Here is a 16,453-nt window from a genome sequence, read left to right on the forward strand (position 1 = left end):
TTTAGTGGTACATTCAGTAGTAAATTCTGTAGTACATTTAGTGGTACATTTAGTTTAGGTGCTATGTAAGTGGGTAATGTGATGCTATGTCTTTGACCTGATTCTCTCTCTCTCTCTCTCCCGCTCCTTTTCTCACCCTCCTCCTCCTTCCCCTCTCTCTCTCTCTCTCTCCCCCGCTCCTTTTCTCCCCCTCCTCCTCCTTCCCCTCTCTCCCTCTCTCTCTCTCTCTGTCTCTCCCCCGCTCCTTTTCTCACCCTCTTCCTCCTTCCCCTCTCTCCCTCCCTCTCTCTCTCTCTCTCTCCCTCCCCCTCTCTCTCCCCCTCCTCCTCCTTCCCCTCTCTCCCTCTCCGTCCCTCAGATGGAGTCGTTGAAGAGGAGACGTACTGTGTGAGAGGAGAGGAAAGAAGGGGCTGAAGAGACTTGGCTGGTGTACTGTTACCCCCCCCGTCACACACACACACACACACACACACACTTTAACACGCAGGGGCCATCTTAAAGCACGTTTTAGCATCATGACCTTCCTAAAGCGAACGCACGGAAATCTATTTAAAAATCTATCGAAATCTATGTTTATTTTCTTGTCATTTCGGGTTTGTGTTCCATCACTTGTGTTCATGAACCAGTTCTAAAAATAACAGACTTGCAGAGGGGCTGGGTTGGGTTGTATAGAACTGTAAGTGATGTCGTGGAGGCATTACACAGGGCAGGGCAGATGAGGGCTTATTTGCATTTCAAACAAAAACAAAACACTACCGACATTAACAGAACCCCGCCTCAAGAAAACTTGATTCATCTTCTCCTCTCACTTTCTACTTTTTTCTCTCTCTCTCTCTCTAATCAGTCCCTTTGGGGAATCGTGTGTGTGTGTGTGTGTGCGTGTGTGTTTGTGCGTGCGCGCACAAGTGCGTATCTGTATTTATGAACACGTGTGTATGTTACTCCTGGTCGAGGGTGTCTTAAACTGTCTCAACATATTGTGTGTGTAATGAGATTAATCTAATCTGTCTGCTCCAGTATTCCCAGATTACAGTAATCTGCTCTGTTTGGTGCTGTGTGATATGGAAATGGAAACAGGGCTCCGGGGTGCGAGAACCACACATCCCATAATGAAGGATTAGAGTTTGTGTCGCCACGGAGACGACAGAGAGAGAGCGTAGAATTAGTGAGTTTTATTTCTATGGCCCTTCTATTTATTCTAGCTCTGTGGCCCCGACTGTAGGGGGGGGGGTTATGTGCGTGTCCTTCTATTTCTGTGAGAACACAACGGTTTAGCCCATTGTGATGTCATCAGTCAGTTTGCAATGACATGCCCCCCCCCTCGTGATGTCATCAGTTAGGTCATGCAACAGCAGACATCTGTTTGTGATGTCATCAATTGGGTCACGCAGCAGCAGTAAAACCCTTTATGGTGTCATAATCAGTCAGAATGCTCAAAAAAGGGGAAGGGTGCCATGAGTGATCTGATTGATGACATCACAATGGGCTGTTTCCCTCTGACTGATGACGTCACAGCTTGGGCTGTTTCCCTGTTGACACCCTCCTATTGATGACACCGCAGTCCGGGACGTGGTAGAGCGCTGTGGGCAAACTGCCGTCGACTCACTCCTCAAAAGGCTTCATACAACACACTCCTTTTCTAATACCACATTATTATACTGCATTCTAACATTAGATAGGTTGCCGTTCCCACAGACGTCAGACACGGTTGAGAGGGTGTTTAGAGCCAAAGTGTGACCGGTCTCTGATTTTTGTGAGCCCTTTAATCTGATTTGTGGGTCAGAAGTGATCATCTGCTCGTCCTAACCTAATCCTCCCCCAGTGGCAGATATTGACTTAATCTGTGCCAAAACTGGCCCCGATGTTGGTTCCAAAGTGATTCTCAAATCCAGAGTCATTCTCTAAGGATGCCAAGATCTCTGCACTTCCTGATTTTCCCAGTTCTGTCTGTCTGGAATGACATGAAACAGGAAAGATCTGTTTTACAGCTGACACACACACACACACACACACACACACACGGAAAGGGGGGATGAGCCAGAGGGCATGTGTTTGTAGCAGCTAATGTAACCTAGAGGTAGCTTCGTAGGGTGCTAAACCAGCACTAATGGGCTGTGTGTGTGTGAGGATGGGGTGGAGGGCCACAGATGCTGTGGGTTGGCCCTTTTCTTTTAGGGGGGAAGGTTTCATTCCACACCCGTCTTTAGACACAGAAGGGACCCTGAGGGCAGCAACTTTAACCCCATCCACACACACACACACACACACACACACACTCACACTCACACTCCTCCTCTTCTTCTTTAAGGGCTGGCACATTCCTTCTCTAAACCTACTGCCCCTGAATCTGCCCCGTTGCTATGACAACATGGTCATCAGTATGCTCTATGGTTGGTTACCGGCACAAACATCAGTGACACAAAGACAGATGGTCAAACTTAGCTTACTGGTGGTTCACTTTTGCCCTCTCTCTCTCTCTCTCTCTCCCCTCTCCTCCCTGCTCTCTCCTCCCCCCTCTCTCTCTATCCCAGAGTAAAACACTAAAAGTAGCGGTGGGTCAATTTTATCTTGTCTTCGTTCATTTATTTTAGTTTTCCCAAAAGTACAACAGTAAAAAGTGCAGGTGTTGGAGCTGGGCTGTCTTGTTGTTTTCCTGTATCTCTGTGGTGTCATGTATGGCAATCAATCACTGTAGATTTGATAATATATATAATATATACAGCATTGACTATGGCTCTATTTTTGTTCTATTTTTTGTAATGCGTCGCAAGGTGACAGAAAAGCCTATTGAAATGTTTACTTCCATAATGTTAATGATGTTTGGGGGGGGGGGGGATCATGGCTGTATTAAAATGCCAAAACAATATGTTGTGTCGTTGTTTAATTGAGGCTACTCAAGTGTGTCTGTCTTTCTGTTCGTCTTGTCCATAAAAAGGAAGAGGGAAGAGTTGTATAGAGTTGTATAGGCCTAGGTCTGAAGAAGATAATCTCAGGGGTCTAAACAATGCTTTCAGGGGCCGACCCAAAATAAGCGACCTGGGCTAGGCTCACCGCAAGTACGACGCGGCTTGCAGTTTACAGCTTGCGCCCACCGCTGGGTGCAGCTTGCGCTACCGCAAACCGCCGCGGCCCACGACGCCACTAGGAAACAGCTGATTAGGAACCGCAGCCGCGTCCTCCATTGAAAAACAACGGCAAGCCCGGCGCAATGCCGTTCTTGCGCTTCTCATGTGAACGCCCCTTAGAATAGGCCTACTTCTTTGTTCCTTTAACCCTGAATAGTCTATATTGTTAGGAAAACGCAACGGCTCCGATTATGCTAATACAAGTTATCTGAATGTTAAATTTACACCAACAAAAGGAGAGGAGAGAAGAAGGGGTGGGACACCGGGAACCGTTGTCTTCGCGCCCGAGAGTCGTGCGAGCGGAGCGCGAGAGGGCCACAGCCGAAACCGAGGAAGTGCGCGAGAGGTGGGCGTGAACAGAGGAGGCAGGGCTTCCTGTCGGGGAGAACACGTGGTTCCGTGTCTGTGTGTCAACCGTTGGAGGTTTCTGAGCTCTCTCTCGCTCTCTCTCTTCCCCCCATCCAGCCAGCGTTCGTTTTCCAGCCCTTTATTCCTACCCACCCGCAACCCCCTCTCGCTCCACTCCTAACCCCCCTCTCTCCGACACTCAGGGCCGCTGACGGGAACCCTACGGTGCTGCCGTTGTCACGCCAGTGTGTGTGTGTGTGCCATCCGATCCACCACCTCCTCGTTCGGGTCATGACGCTCGAAGCGATTCGATACCGGGCCGGGTCCCTGCAGATCCTCAACCAGCTGCTCCTTCCGCATGAAACTGTGTTCGACGAGGTCCGCTCGGTCCAGGACGGATATGAAGCGATCAAGTCCATGAAGGTATGAAATCGCTGCTTTCTCTCTGGATTCCCGGTTGGTCTTTTCGTTCTACAGTCCACGCTCACGCCGTGTCACCTCACGCGTCGTGTGTGTGTGTTTTGGTATAGCTAGCCAACATCAGCTGGCTACTTGGCTAGTGTGCGTCTCAGTGTGTTGTGTTTACTGCGGATGCTCTTTGTGTCAAACGGGGTCGGTCTTTTGTGTGTGCAACCTGCTCCCATTCGCATTTACATACGAATACATGAATCCGTAGGGTTGCATTGACGGGTGTGGGGTTGCATTGACGGGCCCTCTTGTCTACGTTCGCCAGTGAATTCGGTTGACATCAATTCCTGCCGTTGTACACCGAATCCACTGCACGGACTGCACCGTCTATCGCACTACAGACATAGGCAACCGGGGCCATTATTCTATGAATTGAGCGCTCCAAACGGTCGCTGCTGCTGGCCGTTGGTTCTCACCAACGGCATCCTAAAACTCACCAACGGCATCCTAAAAACGACAGGCGATGGCATCATTTATTTATCGTTATATCGCTAATGTGTGGGGCCGTCAAAACCATCTGACGATAAAGATGATCATATGCATTATTAATGACCGATTTTTGTTCTCGCTTATGGTCTATGCGCCCTGCTTGTTGACACCTCTGGGATCTTCGGCGATTACTTTGATCGTGTGAGATTTCATAGGTGTTGTGTTAATCACATTACGGTTTTATTACATTATAATCTGAATAATTCTTAGCATACATTTTTGTTTCTGTCTCCCTCTCACACACAACCTACTTGAACGGAATTGGAGGGATACTCCCGTTTGAGCATCAGTCCCAACTGTGTGTATGTGTGTGTGTGTGTGTGTGTGTGAGTGTGATGGAATGTGCCCTAAGTAGGGGATGATGTCATGATAATAGTTTCTCTGGTCCCAGGGAAAAGAGAGATGATTCTCAACACTGATCCTCACACAGCGCTGATGTCATGGCCCACTGCATGCTGTCCAGTGTGTGTGTGTTTGTGTGTGTTTGTGTGTGTGTGTGTGTGTGTGTGTGTGCACATACAGTCATGTCAGGTATTGCCTCAGACTTACATCTTCTCCTGCAGGTTTCTTCTTCTCATTGTTCTCAATAAGAGACACAGACAAAGAGGGAAGTGTCGTCTGGTGAGACAGACGGACAGAGACACAGACAGACAGGTGAGAGAGACAGACAGGTGAGACAGACAGACAGAGACACATAGACAGACAGGTCAGACAGACAGAGACACATAGACAGAGACACATAGACAGACAGGTGAGACAGAGACACATGGTCAGACAGACAGAGACAGGTGAGACAGAGAGACAGGTCAGAGAGACAGACTGACAGACAGACAGAGACACTGAGACAGACAGACAGAGACACATACACTGAATGGGCACTTTATTAGGAACACTATACTAATACTGTTCTCAAAACAGCCTCAATTCTTTGTGGCATTGATTCCACAAGATGTTGGAAACATTCCTTTGAGATTCTGGTCCATGATGACATGATTGCGTCGCGCAATTCCTGCAGATTTTTCAGGTGCGCTTTCAAACTGAATCTCCCGTTCTACCACATCCCAAAGGTCTTCTATTGGATTCAGATCCGGTGACTGGGAAGGCCACTGAAGAACACTGAACTCATTGTCATGTTCATTAAACCAGTTTGAGACGACTTTTGTTTTGTGACATGGTGCATTCTCATGCTGGAAGTAGCCATTAGGAGATGGGTAAATTGTGGCCATGAAGGGATGCACATGGTCAGCAACAATACTCAAATAGGCTGTGGCATTCAAGGGATGATTGATTGGTATTAACGGGCCCAAAGTGTGCCGAGAAAACATTCCCCACACCATCACACCACCTCCACCATGAGAAGGAGTACAGGTGTTCCACCACCTCCACCATGAGAAGGTGTACAGGTGTTCCTAATAAAGTGCTCAGTGAGTGTAGACAGTCTCAGGACACACATCTGAAGTAGGATGGGTGACGAGGGACCATTCTGGTCCACTGGAGCCCCAAACTGGCTGTTCCTATCCAGCATCATTACCACCCAGCAGTGCTGTTGGTTGGACAGGGGTTTCCCACACACATGCTGTTCAGACAGCTAGAAGACGAACTGCCCGTATATAACGAACAGGGTTTGAACCTGGGTCTCCCATGTGGAAGACCCAGGCGTTTTCTTTTTCCATTAGTGCGATTCCAAAACTGCTACGCGAAAGCACGCACGCACACACACACACTTTTTCGTCTCTTGACATCGCCTAGTCACGATCAGGACTTGTTCCTTCCGGTGACACAAACCGGGTGTTAGCCAATGTGTGACATTCTCTCCCCCTGTAGTCACGGTGATAATTTGTTATAGAACAGAGAACTGTTCCGGTCGCGTTGCCTAAAGGTGACATCGCTCACGTCTCCTGATGTCGTCGACTTCTGTTGAAAGTCTTTTCGGGCCGCTTTGTGGCTCTCCGCCACTAGATGTGTGAACACACACACACACACACACACACACACACACACACGTTCAACCACAGCCAAGGTTGTACACCACAGCTTTAGAGCATGGAGGAGTGTATTCTCTTGGAACGGGACTCTGGCTCTAGGGTATCAGTAAGAAGACATGCAGTACCAGAGTGTCACCAGAGAATAATCTCCATTCCTCCTTCTAACTCCCCTTCTCTCCCCCACTCTCCACCTCTTCCTCTCTCTTTTTCTATCCTCTCCTCACTCACTCGCGTTCCTCTGCGTACCTCCCTTTCTTTCGGTATCTCTCCCTCCATCTACCTCCCTTTCCATCCCTCTTCCTCTCTCTCCCTCCCCTTTTCTCCCTCTCCACCAACTCTTTTTGCATCCTTCCTCTCCCCCTCCTTCTTTCTTTCTCTCTCTTCATCCTTTTTTTTCACCCTCTCTTATCTCCCCCTCCCTCTCTCTCCCACCCCTCCCTCTCCCACCCTTCCCTCCCTCCCTCTCTTCCCTCCCCCCCTCTCTCTCCCTCTCTCCCACCCCTCTCCCTCCTTCCTCCCTCCCTCCCCTCCAGGTGCGCGGGGCTCCAGCCATAGCCATCGTGGGCTGCCTGAGCCTGGCGGTGGAGCTGCGGGCCGGCGCCGGGGGCGACGACCCAGTGACCTTCATCCGGGAGTCGCTGTGTCACCTGACCTCGGCGCGGCCCACCGCCGTCAACATGGGCCGGGCCGCCCGCGAGCTGGTGGAGTTCGCCGAGAACGAGAGCATGGAGAAGAACATGGAGCAACTCAGAGAGAGGTACGGAGAGAGGGATGTAGGGAGGGAGAGAGGGGGTAAGATAGACTGAGCATAGGGAGATGGAGGGAAGGAGAGAAAGGAAGTTAGGATTAGCCAGGGAGCTGATGGGGGTTCGGCCAGAACGAGAGCACGGCAAAGAACACACAAACCAGCTTCAAGAGGGATGGAGAGATGGAGGGATGGAGGGGTACAGAGAAAGGGAGGTGGGAAGATATAGTTGACCAAGAACGAGAGCAACCAGCCCTGTTTCCTCTATGCCCCCGCCCCTCCTGCAGTGTGATAGGCTGGATCGAGGAGATGCTGGAGCGGGACGTCAACGACAACAGGAAGATCGGTAACTACGGCGCCCAGCACATCCTGTCTGGGGTACCCAGGGACTCGGTCACCATCCTCACACACTGCAACACTGGATCACTGGCTACCGCGGGATACGGCACCGCACTGGGTGAGACTGTGTGTGTGTGTGTGTGTGTGTGTGTGTGTGTGTGTGTGTGTGTGAGAGAGAGAGAGACAGACAATTTGACTGCACTGGGTGTAAAGGGCAGGGTTTAGTGTGTGTGTGTGTGTGTGTGTGTGTGTGTGTGTGTGTGTGTGTGTGTGTGTGTGTGTGTGTGTGTGTGTGTGTGTGTGTGTGTGTGTGTGTGTGTGTGTGCGTGCGTGCGCGCGCGCGTGTGCATGTGTGTGTGCATGTGTGTGTGTCTGTGTGTGTTCTAACTGCCTCTGTCTCTCTAGGTGTGGTGCGTTCCCTCCACGCCCTGGGCAGACTGAAGCGTATGTACTGTACAGAGACCAGGCCCTACAACCAGGGAGCCAGGCTGACCGCTTACGAGGCCGTGGCTGAGGGCTTCCCTGCCACGCTCATCACAGACAGCATGGCAGCACTCACCATGAGGGAGAGGGGCATCACCGGTACGTCTGTGTGTGTTTCAAAAAAGACAGGTGAAAGACAGACTGTTAGAATGAGGTTTAACAAGGTTTGAGAAGTGTGCCGGTGAGGTTGAAGACCCAGAGGGGCTTCTACAAGAACCTCGCAAACACAAGAAGAAAAATGTATTACATGAATCAATACAGAAAATAAAGTGCAGACTCAATGAAATGAAAAGTACAGAGAACAGAACACACTCGTAGAGGGATTGTCAGTCAACAAAAAGCAAGTGTGTGCGTGTGTGTTGTCTTCTGCGAGGTTCTCCTCCTTATGTCTCTCTACCTTTCTTTCTCAGTGTCTCCCTCCATCACTCCCTTCTGTAGTTTCCTTCTTCTACGCTCTCCCTCCATCCTCTTCTCCTCATTTCCTCTGTTTCCCTCCCTTACACACTTTCTTCCTGACTCTCTCTCTCTCTTTGTCTGTCTGTCTGTCTGTCCTGTCTGTCTGTCTCTGTCTTTCTCTCTCTCTCTCTGTCTGTCTGTCCTGTCTGTCTCTCTGTCTTTCTGTCTTTCTGTCTGTCTGTCTTTCTGTCTCTCTCTCTCTGTCTAATTATGTGTGTGTTTATTTATCTCTCCCCCTATTTCCTTAATGTGATGTGTCGGTTTGCTGATTCAAAAAAAGATGTCTAAAACTCAGTCTCCACCTCTTTCTCTCTCTCTCTCACCCTCTCTCTCTCTCTCTCCACCTCTTTCTCTCTCTCTCACCCTCTCTCTCTCTCTCCACCTCTTTCTCTCTCTCTCTCACACCCTCTCTCTCTCTCTCCACCTCTTTCTCTCTCACCCTCTCTCTCTCTCTCTCTCTCCCCCTAGCTGTGGTGGTCGGGGCAGACAGGGTGGTCGCCAACGGAGACACCGCCAACAAAATCGGCACGTACCAGCTGGCCATCGCCGCAAAGCACCATGGGATCCCCTTCTACGTGGCGGCGCCCAGCACGTCATGTGACCTCAGTCTGGAGAGTGGGCGGGACATCGTCATCGAAGAGCGCCCCGCGGAGGAGCTCACAAGCATCAACGGAATCCCCATCGCCGCCCCAGGTAAGAGAGGACACGCCCCTGTGTGTGTGTGTGTGTGTGTTTGTTTGTGTGGGGGTTGTTATGATGGGTTGTGTGTGTGTGTGTGTGTGTGTGTGTGTGTGTTTGTTTGTTTGTGTGGGGGTTGTTATGATGATTGTGTGTGTGTGTTTGTTTGTGTGGGGGTTATTATGATGGGTTGTGTGTGTTTGTTTGTGTGGGGGTTGTTATGATGGGTTGTGTGTGTGTGTGTGTGTGTGTGTGTTTGTTTGTGTGGGGGTTATTATGATGGGTTGTGTGTGTGTGTGTTTGTGTGGGGGTTATTATGATGGGTTGTGTGTGTGTGTGTGTGTGTGTGTGTGTTTGTTTGTGTGGGGGTTGTTATGATGGGTTGTGTGTGTGTGTGTGTGGGGGTTGTTATGATGGGTTGTGTGTGTGTGTGTGTGTGTGTGTGTGTGTGTGTGTGTGTGTGGGGGTTGTTATGATGGTTGTGTGTGTGTGTTTAGACTGCTGTAACTATAGTACTATTGTAGTGCAAAGAGAGATGGAAAGACCAACAGACAGACAGAAATAGAGGGTGGACGTTTATAAAGTAGGGGTATATAGTATAGCTAGGGGTATATACTAGAACAGGGGGTATATACTAGAGCCAGGGGTATATACACTAGAACAGGGGTATATATACTAGAACAGAGGTGTATATATACTAGAACAGGGGTATATATACTAGAACAGGGGTATATACTAGAACTAGCATTTCCCCCCGTAAAAAAAAAACCCTTTCATTTTACTGCCACCACACCTGGGATGTCCGTGGTATCCAGCTTTTATATTCTTCCTCATGGGGGCGAAGAAATAATTGCATTGCTTCGTGGTCGACTCACACCCACCATCCATGCAGGCAGACTCGCTTTGGAGGAGTAGAAGTGAGGGCTGAGGTTGTTCCTAACTGGAACAGACTTTGGGATGGGGCAGAGCCTCATCCAGGCTTTTTAGGGATCCCCGAATGGAGAGGGGGAGAGGGAGACAGACACAGACAAGACAGACAAGGTGTGCCCGGCAGAAACTGAAGACGTCCTGCAAGAGAAGGTGAGAGAGAGAGAGAGAGAGAGAGAGAGAGAGAAAGGGGGAGGGAGAGAGAGAGAGAAAGGGGGAGAGAGAAAGAGAGAGAGAGAAAGGGGGAGGGAGAGAGAGACTGATTGAGTTGTGTCACATGGCCTCTAATTAAAGAACCAAGAGAGGGAGACTGGTGCTCAGTGACATCACAGTAATTAAACACGCTCAGTTAAATGAATCTCCGGTCCCCTGGGGAGGTGTGTGTGTGTGTGTGTGTGTGTGTGTGTGTGTGTGTGTGTGTGTGTGTGTGTGTGTGTGTGTGTCCCTCCCTCACTCTCTCTCCTTATCCTCCTCTATTTTCTCTCCTCCCCTCCTCTGTTCCCTTTCTCTACCCATCCTACTCTCTATATATTCCTCTCTCTCTCTCTCTCTCTCTCTCTCCCCCCCCCCTCTCTGTAGGTATCGAGGTATGGAACCCTGCGTTTGACGTGACCCCCCACCAGTTGATCACAGGGGGCATCATCACAGAGCTGGGGGTCTTCCTTCCCTCGGAGCTCCAGGCCGCTCTGACCGGTCGTCTCACCGCACTGTAGAGGGACACACACACACGCACACACACACACACCCTCTGCTGGCCGCGGTGCGTAACTGCACCTTAAGATTCCTGCTCCCACTCACTCATCTGTCCACACACACACACACACACACAGGTCCACATACACAAAGACGTGGTGGAACTCCTTTAACTACCTTGACACACACACACACACACACAGTGTTGCACTTCCATGCACCATGACCAGTGTCTCACTCAAACTCACAAGTTTTAAAGTTTCTCGCACACACACACACACACACACACACACACACACACACGCATTATGCAGGGACTCAAACACATGCAGGCATACAATCTCCCTCTCCTGTCCCTATCTTCTCCTTTCTCTGTCTCTCCTGTGCTCATCTCAGTCCCACGGTCTCCATCCTCATCGTTGTGTGAAGATCTCTCTCTCTCTCTCCCCCCCCCTCTCTCTCTTTCTCTCTCTCTCTCTCTCTCTCTCTCTCCCCCCCTCTCTCTCTCTCTCTCCCTCTCCCCCCCTCTCTCTCTCTCTCTGTCTCTCTCTCTCCCCCCCTCTCTCTTTCTCTCTCCCCTCTCTCTCTCTCTCTCTGTCTCTCTCTCTGTCTCTCTCTTTGTCTCTCTCTCTCTCTCTCTCTCTCTCTCTCTCTCTCTATGCGTCTTACAAAATGGCTTCTGCAGTGGTAGATAGCGTTCAGCCCCTAAAGTCCGTCCGGTAAGTGAGTGATGGGTAGATAACGTTACAGAGATGTTAGCGCATTCGAAAAACTAAACTTTATTAGTTTGTGTTTTTTTTCCCAAGAAGGGTTATATAAGAGAACCAATATGTCTTTTAAAAAAGTGACGGTTATTCAGCCGTTGTGGTGCTTTAAGTGAAATTGAAATGCTGCTCCATTATGTGTAAATACATATACTCCCACTAGTGTGTACATACTGAACTGACCCCCTTTAGGATTACTGGTAGCGAATCCTATCCAAATGCTGATAAGAGTTCTTAATCCTTGTTTTGAAGCAGGAAAGAAGTTGCACCCAATCAAAATGTTATATTAACATTTGTTTTTTTCCTCTATGTGGGCATTTTTCGAAAAATGTATACGTTTTTTTGACTCTGAGTCGTGGAAAATACTTAATAATGCAGTACTCCTTTAACAAGAAGATGTTGGATTTTACCTTCTGAAATAGTTTGAACAATAAAATCCAAGTTTATATAATCTATATCAACCCCTATTTGGCTGAATCTTATGACGGGTGGCTCTCTGTACCTCACTCAATGTCTGTACATTGCTGTTCCCAACTGGACCATATCATACCCTATTTTACCATATCAAACTCAAACCCCACTCACTACACACAACACACAGCATAGAAATACAATGTATAGAATAAACACAGATCTGTCTTATTTTGCCTGGCCAACAAAGCAGGCTAAGATAGGCTCTGGTTTTCAAGTAATCGGTTGCCTAGAATTGTAATACCTGTTCAATATTTCTATGATATAGACATAGATATACCAGACTGGTTGAGAACTTTGCTGTTGCTAGGTCAAGCATCGCCCATCGAACCAATCCCGTTTGGTACTGGGCTCAGAACTCATGTTCTTAAACCATTCCGGAATTCTAGAGTGGTTCGAGATAGGCTTACCCCCTTTTCGCGGGCTAACTGTCAGAGACTGAATAGGTAGGGTCAACTTGGTAGGGTCTCGGGTTACAGCAATGCCAGTCTAGTGTATCAGATGTCTATGTGACAGACCCACTCACTGTACTGAATGTCATGGGCCCAGCACAGGGCCAGCACTACTCACTGCCTTACACAACCAGCACTACAGCTCACGACAACCAGGACAGCAGGCCAGCCTGCTCACAGAGCAGGCTAACATGCTAACAGGGGAGAAAGTAGCCTTTCAACCCGCCCTATAACCACCACCCCCCCCCCCTACAATCACATATACTACCTAACCCCATCACACCCCATGGCCTTAGGACACTCTAGGATTACTATTATGTACCTTCAATATTGGTCCTAGACAGCCGTCAAAGGGGGGGAACGTCCATTAGGTCAAATACACCCCCACCACTGCTCCTCCACACTCCATCCCTCATTCCAAACCTCATCCTCTATGACGTCTACATGTCCCCCTAACCCCAAACCCCCAGGACCAATTCTAGTATTCCTGTCAGAAAACAATAATGTGAATCCTTTTGAATTCTAGAACCTGTAGTGTCACTGTTCCACATTCTAGAATGGCTGTAGAATAGACGCCCACTCCCTCCTCTACCTCTCTCTGTCTCCTTCAACCTAATCTTACCCATTCCTCTCTCAACGATGCTGTTAGGTGTCCAAAAAAAAAAAAAAACACGCGAGGGTCTAAAAATCAATACCACTGTTGTGTTTTTTTTATTTTTTTTATTATTATTATTTGGGTTCCTTCCTTTTTATTTAGTCTTTTGTCTTTGTTTGGAGAAACTGAACAAGGAGAAATCAGCGGGAGGGATAACGGTCAAGAACAATGTAGCAACTTTGTCGCCATCGGTAGATTGTTTCGTTCGAACTAAGGTTACGAGAGTCGGTTTGTTTCTTAATCACAAAGACTCTTCTTTTGGCTGTGATCTGTCGTTTTCTTTTTTTAATTGTGATTCTTAGTGATGAAGCTGTTGTTTGACACTGACACTAGGAGGCCTACTTGACCATACACACTACCCCACACCTGCATAGGTAAACAAACCTGTGTTAGGATAAATTACACATCTGACAAATGTTAGGATGGGTGATGAAGGGCCGGTTTCCCAGACACAGGTCAGGCTTAGTCGTGGGCTAAATCACTCTTTCTCTGGAGTCGCTCCATCCAAGATGCATGTTAGTCTATGAGTCGGCTTAATCTAGTTCCGGGAAACCAGCCCGAGCAGTTACTACCGGGCCGTCTTTCGCCAAGAGAGATCATCTTCTGGGTTTCTGTAAGCTAGATGCCCATACCAAACAGGGACGGTCACCCAAATAGTATTTGTGAATAGAGTTTAGGTTTAGATTTTGAAATCCAGATTCGGCCAGATTGCAGAGTGCACACATGTTGGCTTCCAATTCCAAACCATTTGTTAATGCTCACACTGTAATGAGTGTATTGAAGATGCAGTGTAGTCACAGTGTATTTGCAAGTACAGTATATCCAGACACCCTTGTCTTGATGTAAGGTCCAGTACATAGAACAACCATATCTTTCTACCCACTGATGTTAGCCGATCTGAAGGAATCAGATGGGTATAAGCAAAATGGTGATGTACACACCTTCTGATATTGCTTAGACCTCCGCAATTTCTTTCAGATCTGCAAACGACAGTGTTATGGTGTTAGGGTAGTTTTGGGAGAGGCAGAGATGCCTAACAATCAGGTGCCAAAATTAAGCGCTGGATGTCATGTTTCCTATCCTGCTAATTTAACCAATGGGAGACGCTCCCGATAGCAGCGTGTTTGTGTACGAGCCAATGGAAAGTATGGCTGATGACAATTTGGGAAGGAGTGTTGTTCAGAAGGTCTCTTAAAGTGTAGGTACGTTATTGTTATTGTTGATATTCACATCTGGGTTTAGTTTTGTATTATGTGGAGATAGTTTGAAACTGGATGTTTTTTTATATATATGAATATGAATATCATGCTGTATAATGCATACATGGTTTAAGAGATTTCTCTTTCACATCAGTTCAATAAAGATGAGGGAACAAAATTCCATTATCTTGTGTTGCGTTCTTTTTTCTCTGTACGTTTGTGTTTAATTTATGTATAATTTATATATAAATATATTTATATTTATATATATTTATATATAATTTATGTATAAAGAGTTCGTCGTTGGTAAAACATATTACAGAACTCGAGACCTTGACTACATTTTACAGTATTTTCAGCCCACCAACTTTGGTGTTAGTTCCTCAATATCCCAGAATGCCCGTCTGCTTCCGGGTTAAAGTTGTCGTTCCAGCGAGGCAAGATGGCTCAGGGCAAACAGAAGTTGAAAGCGCGTCCCGGTGGAGCCAAGAAACAACACCACAGCAAACCCAAAGGGCCCAGGAAAGGAGGTGCGTATAATGCAACTCTGCCGATAGAGCAGAAAAATGTAATGGTTGTACCAATATTTTGAAGATATAACCCATAAACAACATGCGTGCCGGCGGCCATATTGGCTCAAACATGGTTCGGGAAATGGCCACAAAGCTGAGGTTTAGCATGGAAACTGGAATTTCGAAGTGAAATTTCGACCATTTGGATTTGCGACATTTACATTTGTCCTATTAGAGTAATTCTGCATCATGTACGCTTAGTAGTATGTTCAGTTTTGTGCACGTCATGGGGATTGTTTGTAGGTTAGGTTTTTGTATACTCACAGGTATTTTACCTTGATTGTCTGGCGACCGAACAGAAATATAGCTAAATAATAGTTGTGAGAAATCTAACCAGTGTTTCCTCTCAACAGGGAGAACAATCGCACCAAAGAAGGCTCAGGTGGTCCAGCAACAGAAGTTGAAGCAGGTAAGATGCCACAGTCAGGAGAAACACAGCTAAAAACTCGTCGTCCGTTATCACTATTATAACTTAATGAGTATATGTGAGGGTCCTTTTACTTACCGTGCCAACTAATTCCATGGTAATTCCAAATTTTGATTTTCAGATTATTGGGACTCAAAGTGTGCTCACTGATTTGTCCTCTGCTGTTCCCCTCAGAACCTGGAGGTGGCGATCAGGAACCAAATCGAGGTGGAGGTGACGCAGAGGGCCAGCTCGAAACTCCACAAGAAGCTGAGCGTGCTGAAGGGGGCGGAGGGGGGCAACGGTCCCCAAGGAGCTCAGCGCCCCGGAGGCAGCTCCTCTAAATAAAGACACTCTACCTTCCTTAATCCCAGTGTCTGCCTGCCACGGTCTTGCTGTGTGGTGCCTCAATTGCTTCTGGGCTAGACTGAGCAGTTTCATTAAAAAATAAATAAATTTAAAATTTTAAAAAAATAGATGAGAAGTTGCCTCCCTTCTCCGTAGTCCCTTGAATTAGTGCTCAGTGAGTCTCACGAATCTAATACGTGAAAATAACATGGCGGAAACTAAGTGGAGCTGTATTTTCCTCTGCCCATCATGATTTTGCTATGTTAATGGAGTGAACAAGGGATGGGTGAAGACTTTTATTTATTGAATGTAGCCATCTATGGCATGTAATGTCAAAAATATTCCACCTGGTGGCAGCACAGCTGTTCGATTTCACTTGGAAGAAAAGTGCTCAAGACGGAACTTGAGCAAGCTGCCACAGTGCTGACAATGTTGACGGATGTGAACAGGGTCATGTTCCCTAATTTCCACTTTTTGACTGTATAGAGAAAGCTTCACAATTTTTTATAAACGATGTAGTTATTTTTCTCACGTATTGGGCTCTCTTGAAAAAACGCTCATGTTCTACCACATGGTCCAATGCAAAGCTGAGAATAAAATGGTGCAAACCAAGGTGTGATTTTGTGTGTGAGAGAGAGGAGTGCCAGTCTGTATTACTATACACACCTGTGCTTGACAGTCAGGATAGTGATGTTACCCTCTGATAGGGGTAGGCCAGTCACAAAGTCCATCGAGGTGTGAGACCAGGAACGATGTAGAACAAGCAGAGGTTGGAGGAGGCCAGACGGGGCTGGATGGGAGGTTTTATCCTGGGCACACGTGGTGCACACAGAGACAAACTCACAGGTGT

At 47.7% G+C, this 16,453-nt stretch overlaps 3 protein-coding genes across 3 annotated transcripts in view; all 3 read left to right on the forward strand.

Annotated features, from left to right (window-relative positions):
• Positions 1-2,828, forward strand: part of cc2d1a (coiled-coil and C2 domain containing 1A) — a 16,732-nt gene extending 13,904 nt beyond the window's left edge. The window contains exon 27 of the mRNA XM_083694152.1: positions 359-2,828. Within this exon, the coding sequence (XP_083550278.1) occupies positions 359-391 (33 nt within the window). The 3' untranslated portion in view covers positions 392-2,828. The remainder of the gene's footprint in view (positions 1-358) is intronic.
• A 761-nt stretch (positions 2,829-3,589) lies between these two features.
• On the forward strand, positions 3,590-14,460 carry mri1 (methylthioribose-1-phosphate isomerase 1). Its single transcript, XM_083693778.1, has 6 exons — positions 3,590-3,896; positions 6,949-7,172; positions 7,448-7,617; positions 7,905-8,081; positions 8,907-9,131; positions 10,623-14,460. Exons 1-6 carry the CDS (start codon positions 3,765-3,767, stop codon positions 10,754-10,756), a joined length of 1,062 nt encoding a protein of 353 aa, XP_083549904.1. The 5' UTR covers positions 3,590-3,764; the 3' UTR covers positions 10,757-14,460.
• Positions 14,461-14,677: 217 nt separating this feature from the next.
• cUnh19orf53 (chromosome Un C19orf53 homolog) lies at positions 14,678-16,141 on the forward strand. The gene is made up of 3 exons (XM_083694397.1): positions 14,678-14,807; positions 15,203-15,258; positions 15,451-16,141. The coding sequence occupies exons 1-3, from the start codon at positions 14,720-14,722 to the stop codon at positions 15,601-15,603; spliced, it is 297 nt and encodes a 98-aa protein (XP_083550523.1). The 5' UTR covers positions 14,678-14,719; the 3' UTR covers positions 15,604-16,141.
• The last annotated feature ends 312 nt before the right edge of the window (positions 16,142-16,453 follow it).

Source organism: Argentina silus, assembly GCF_951799395.1.
Source record: "Argentina silus genome assembly, chromosome: 22".
In the NCBI taxonomy this organism is placed as follows: Eukaryota; Metazoa; Chordata; class Actinopteri; order Argentiniformes; family Argentinidae; genus Argentina; species Argentina silus.

What these genes read in the sequence shown, in the direction of transcription:
- cUnh19orf53 (XM_083694397.1), top strand. Translation starts at nt 14,720, where the DNA reads ATGGCTCAGGGCAAACAGAAGTTGAAAGCGCGTCCCGGTGGAGCCAAG. An exon ending in CAAAGGGCCCAGGAAAGGAG is followed by an intron (nt 14,808 to 15,202) that starts GTGCGTATAATG and finishes TCCTCTCAACAG; the next exon opens with GGAGAACAATCGCACCAAAG. An exon ending in AGCAACAGAAGTTGAAGCAG is followed by an intron (nt 15,259 to 15,450) that starts GTAAGATGCCAC and finishes TGTTCCCCTCAG; the next exon opens with AACCTGGAGGTGGCGATCAG.
- mri1 (XM_083693778.1), top strand. Translation starts at nt 3,765, where the DNA reads ATGACGCTCGAAGCGATTCGATACCGGGCCGGGTCCCTGCAGATCCTC. An exon ending in GGGATACGGCACCGCACTGG is followed by an intron (nt 7,618 to 7,904) that starts GTGAGACTGTGT and finishes CTGTCTCTCTAG; the next exon opens with GTGTGGTGCGTTCCCTCCAC. An exon ending in GAGGGAGAGGGGCATCACCG is followed by an intron (nt 8,082 to 8,906) that starts GTACGTCTGTGT and finishes CTCTCCCCCTAG; the next exon opens with CTGTGGTGGTCGGGGCAGAC.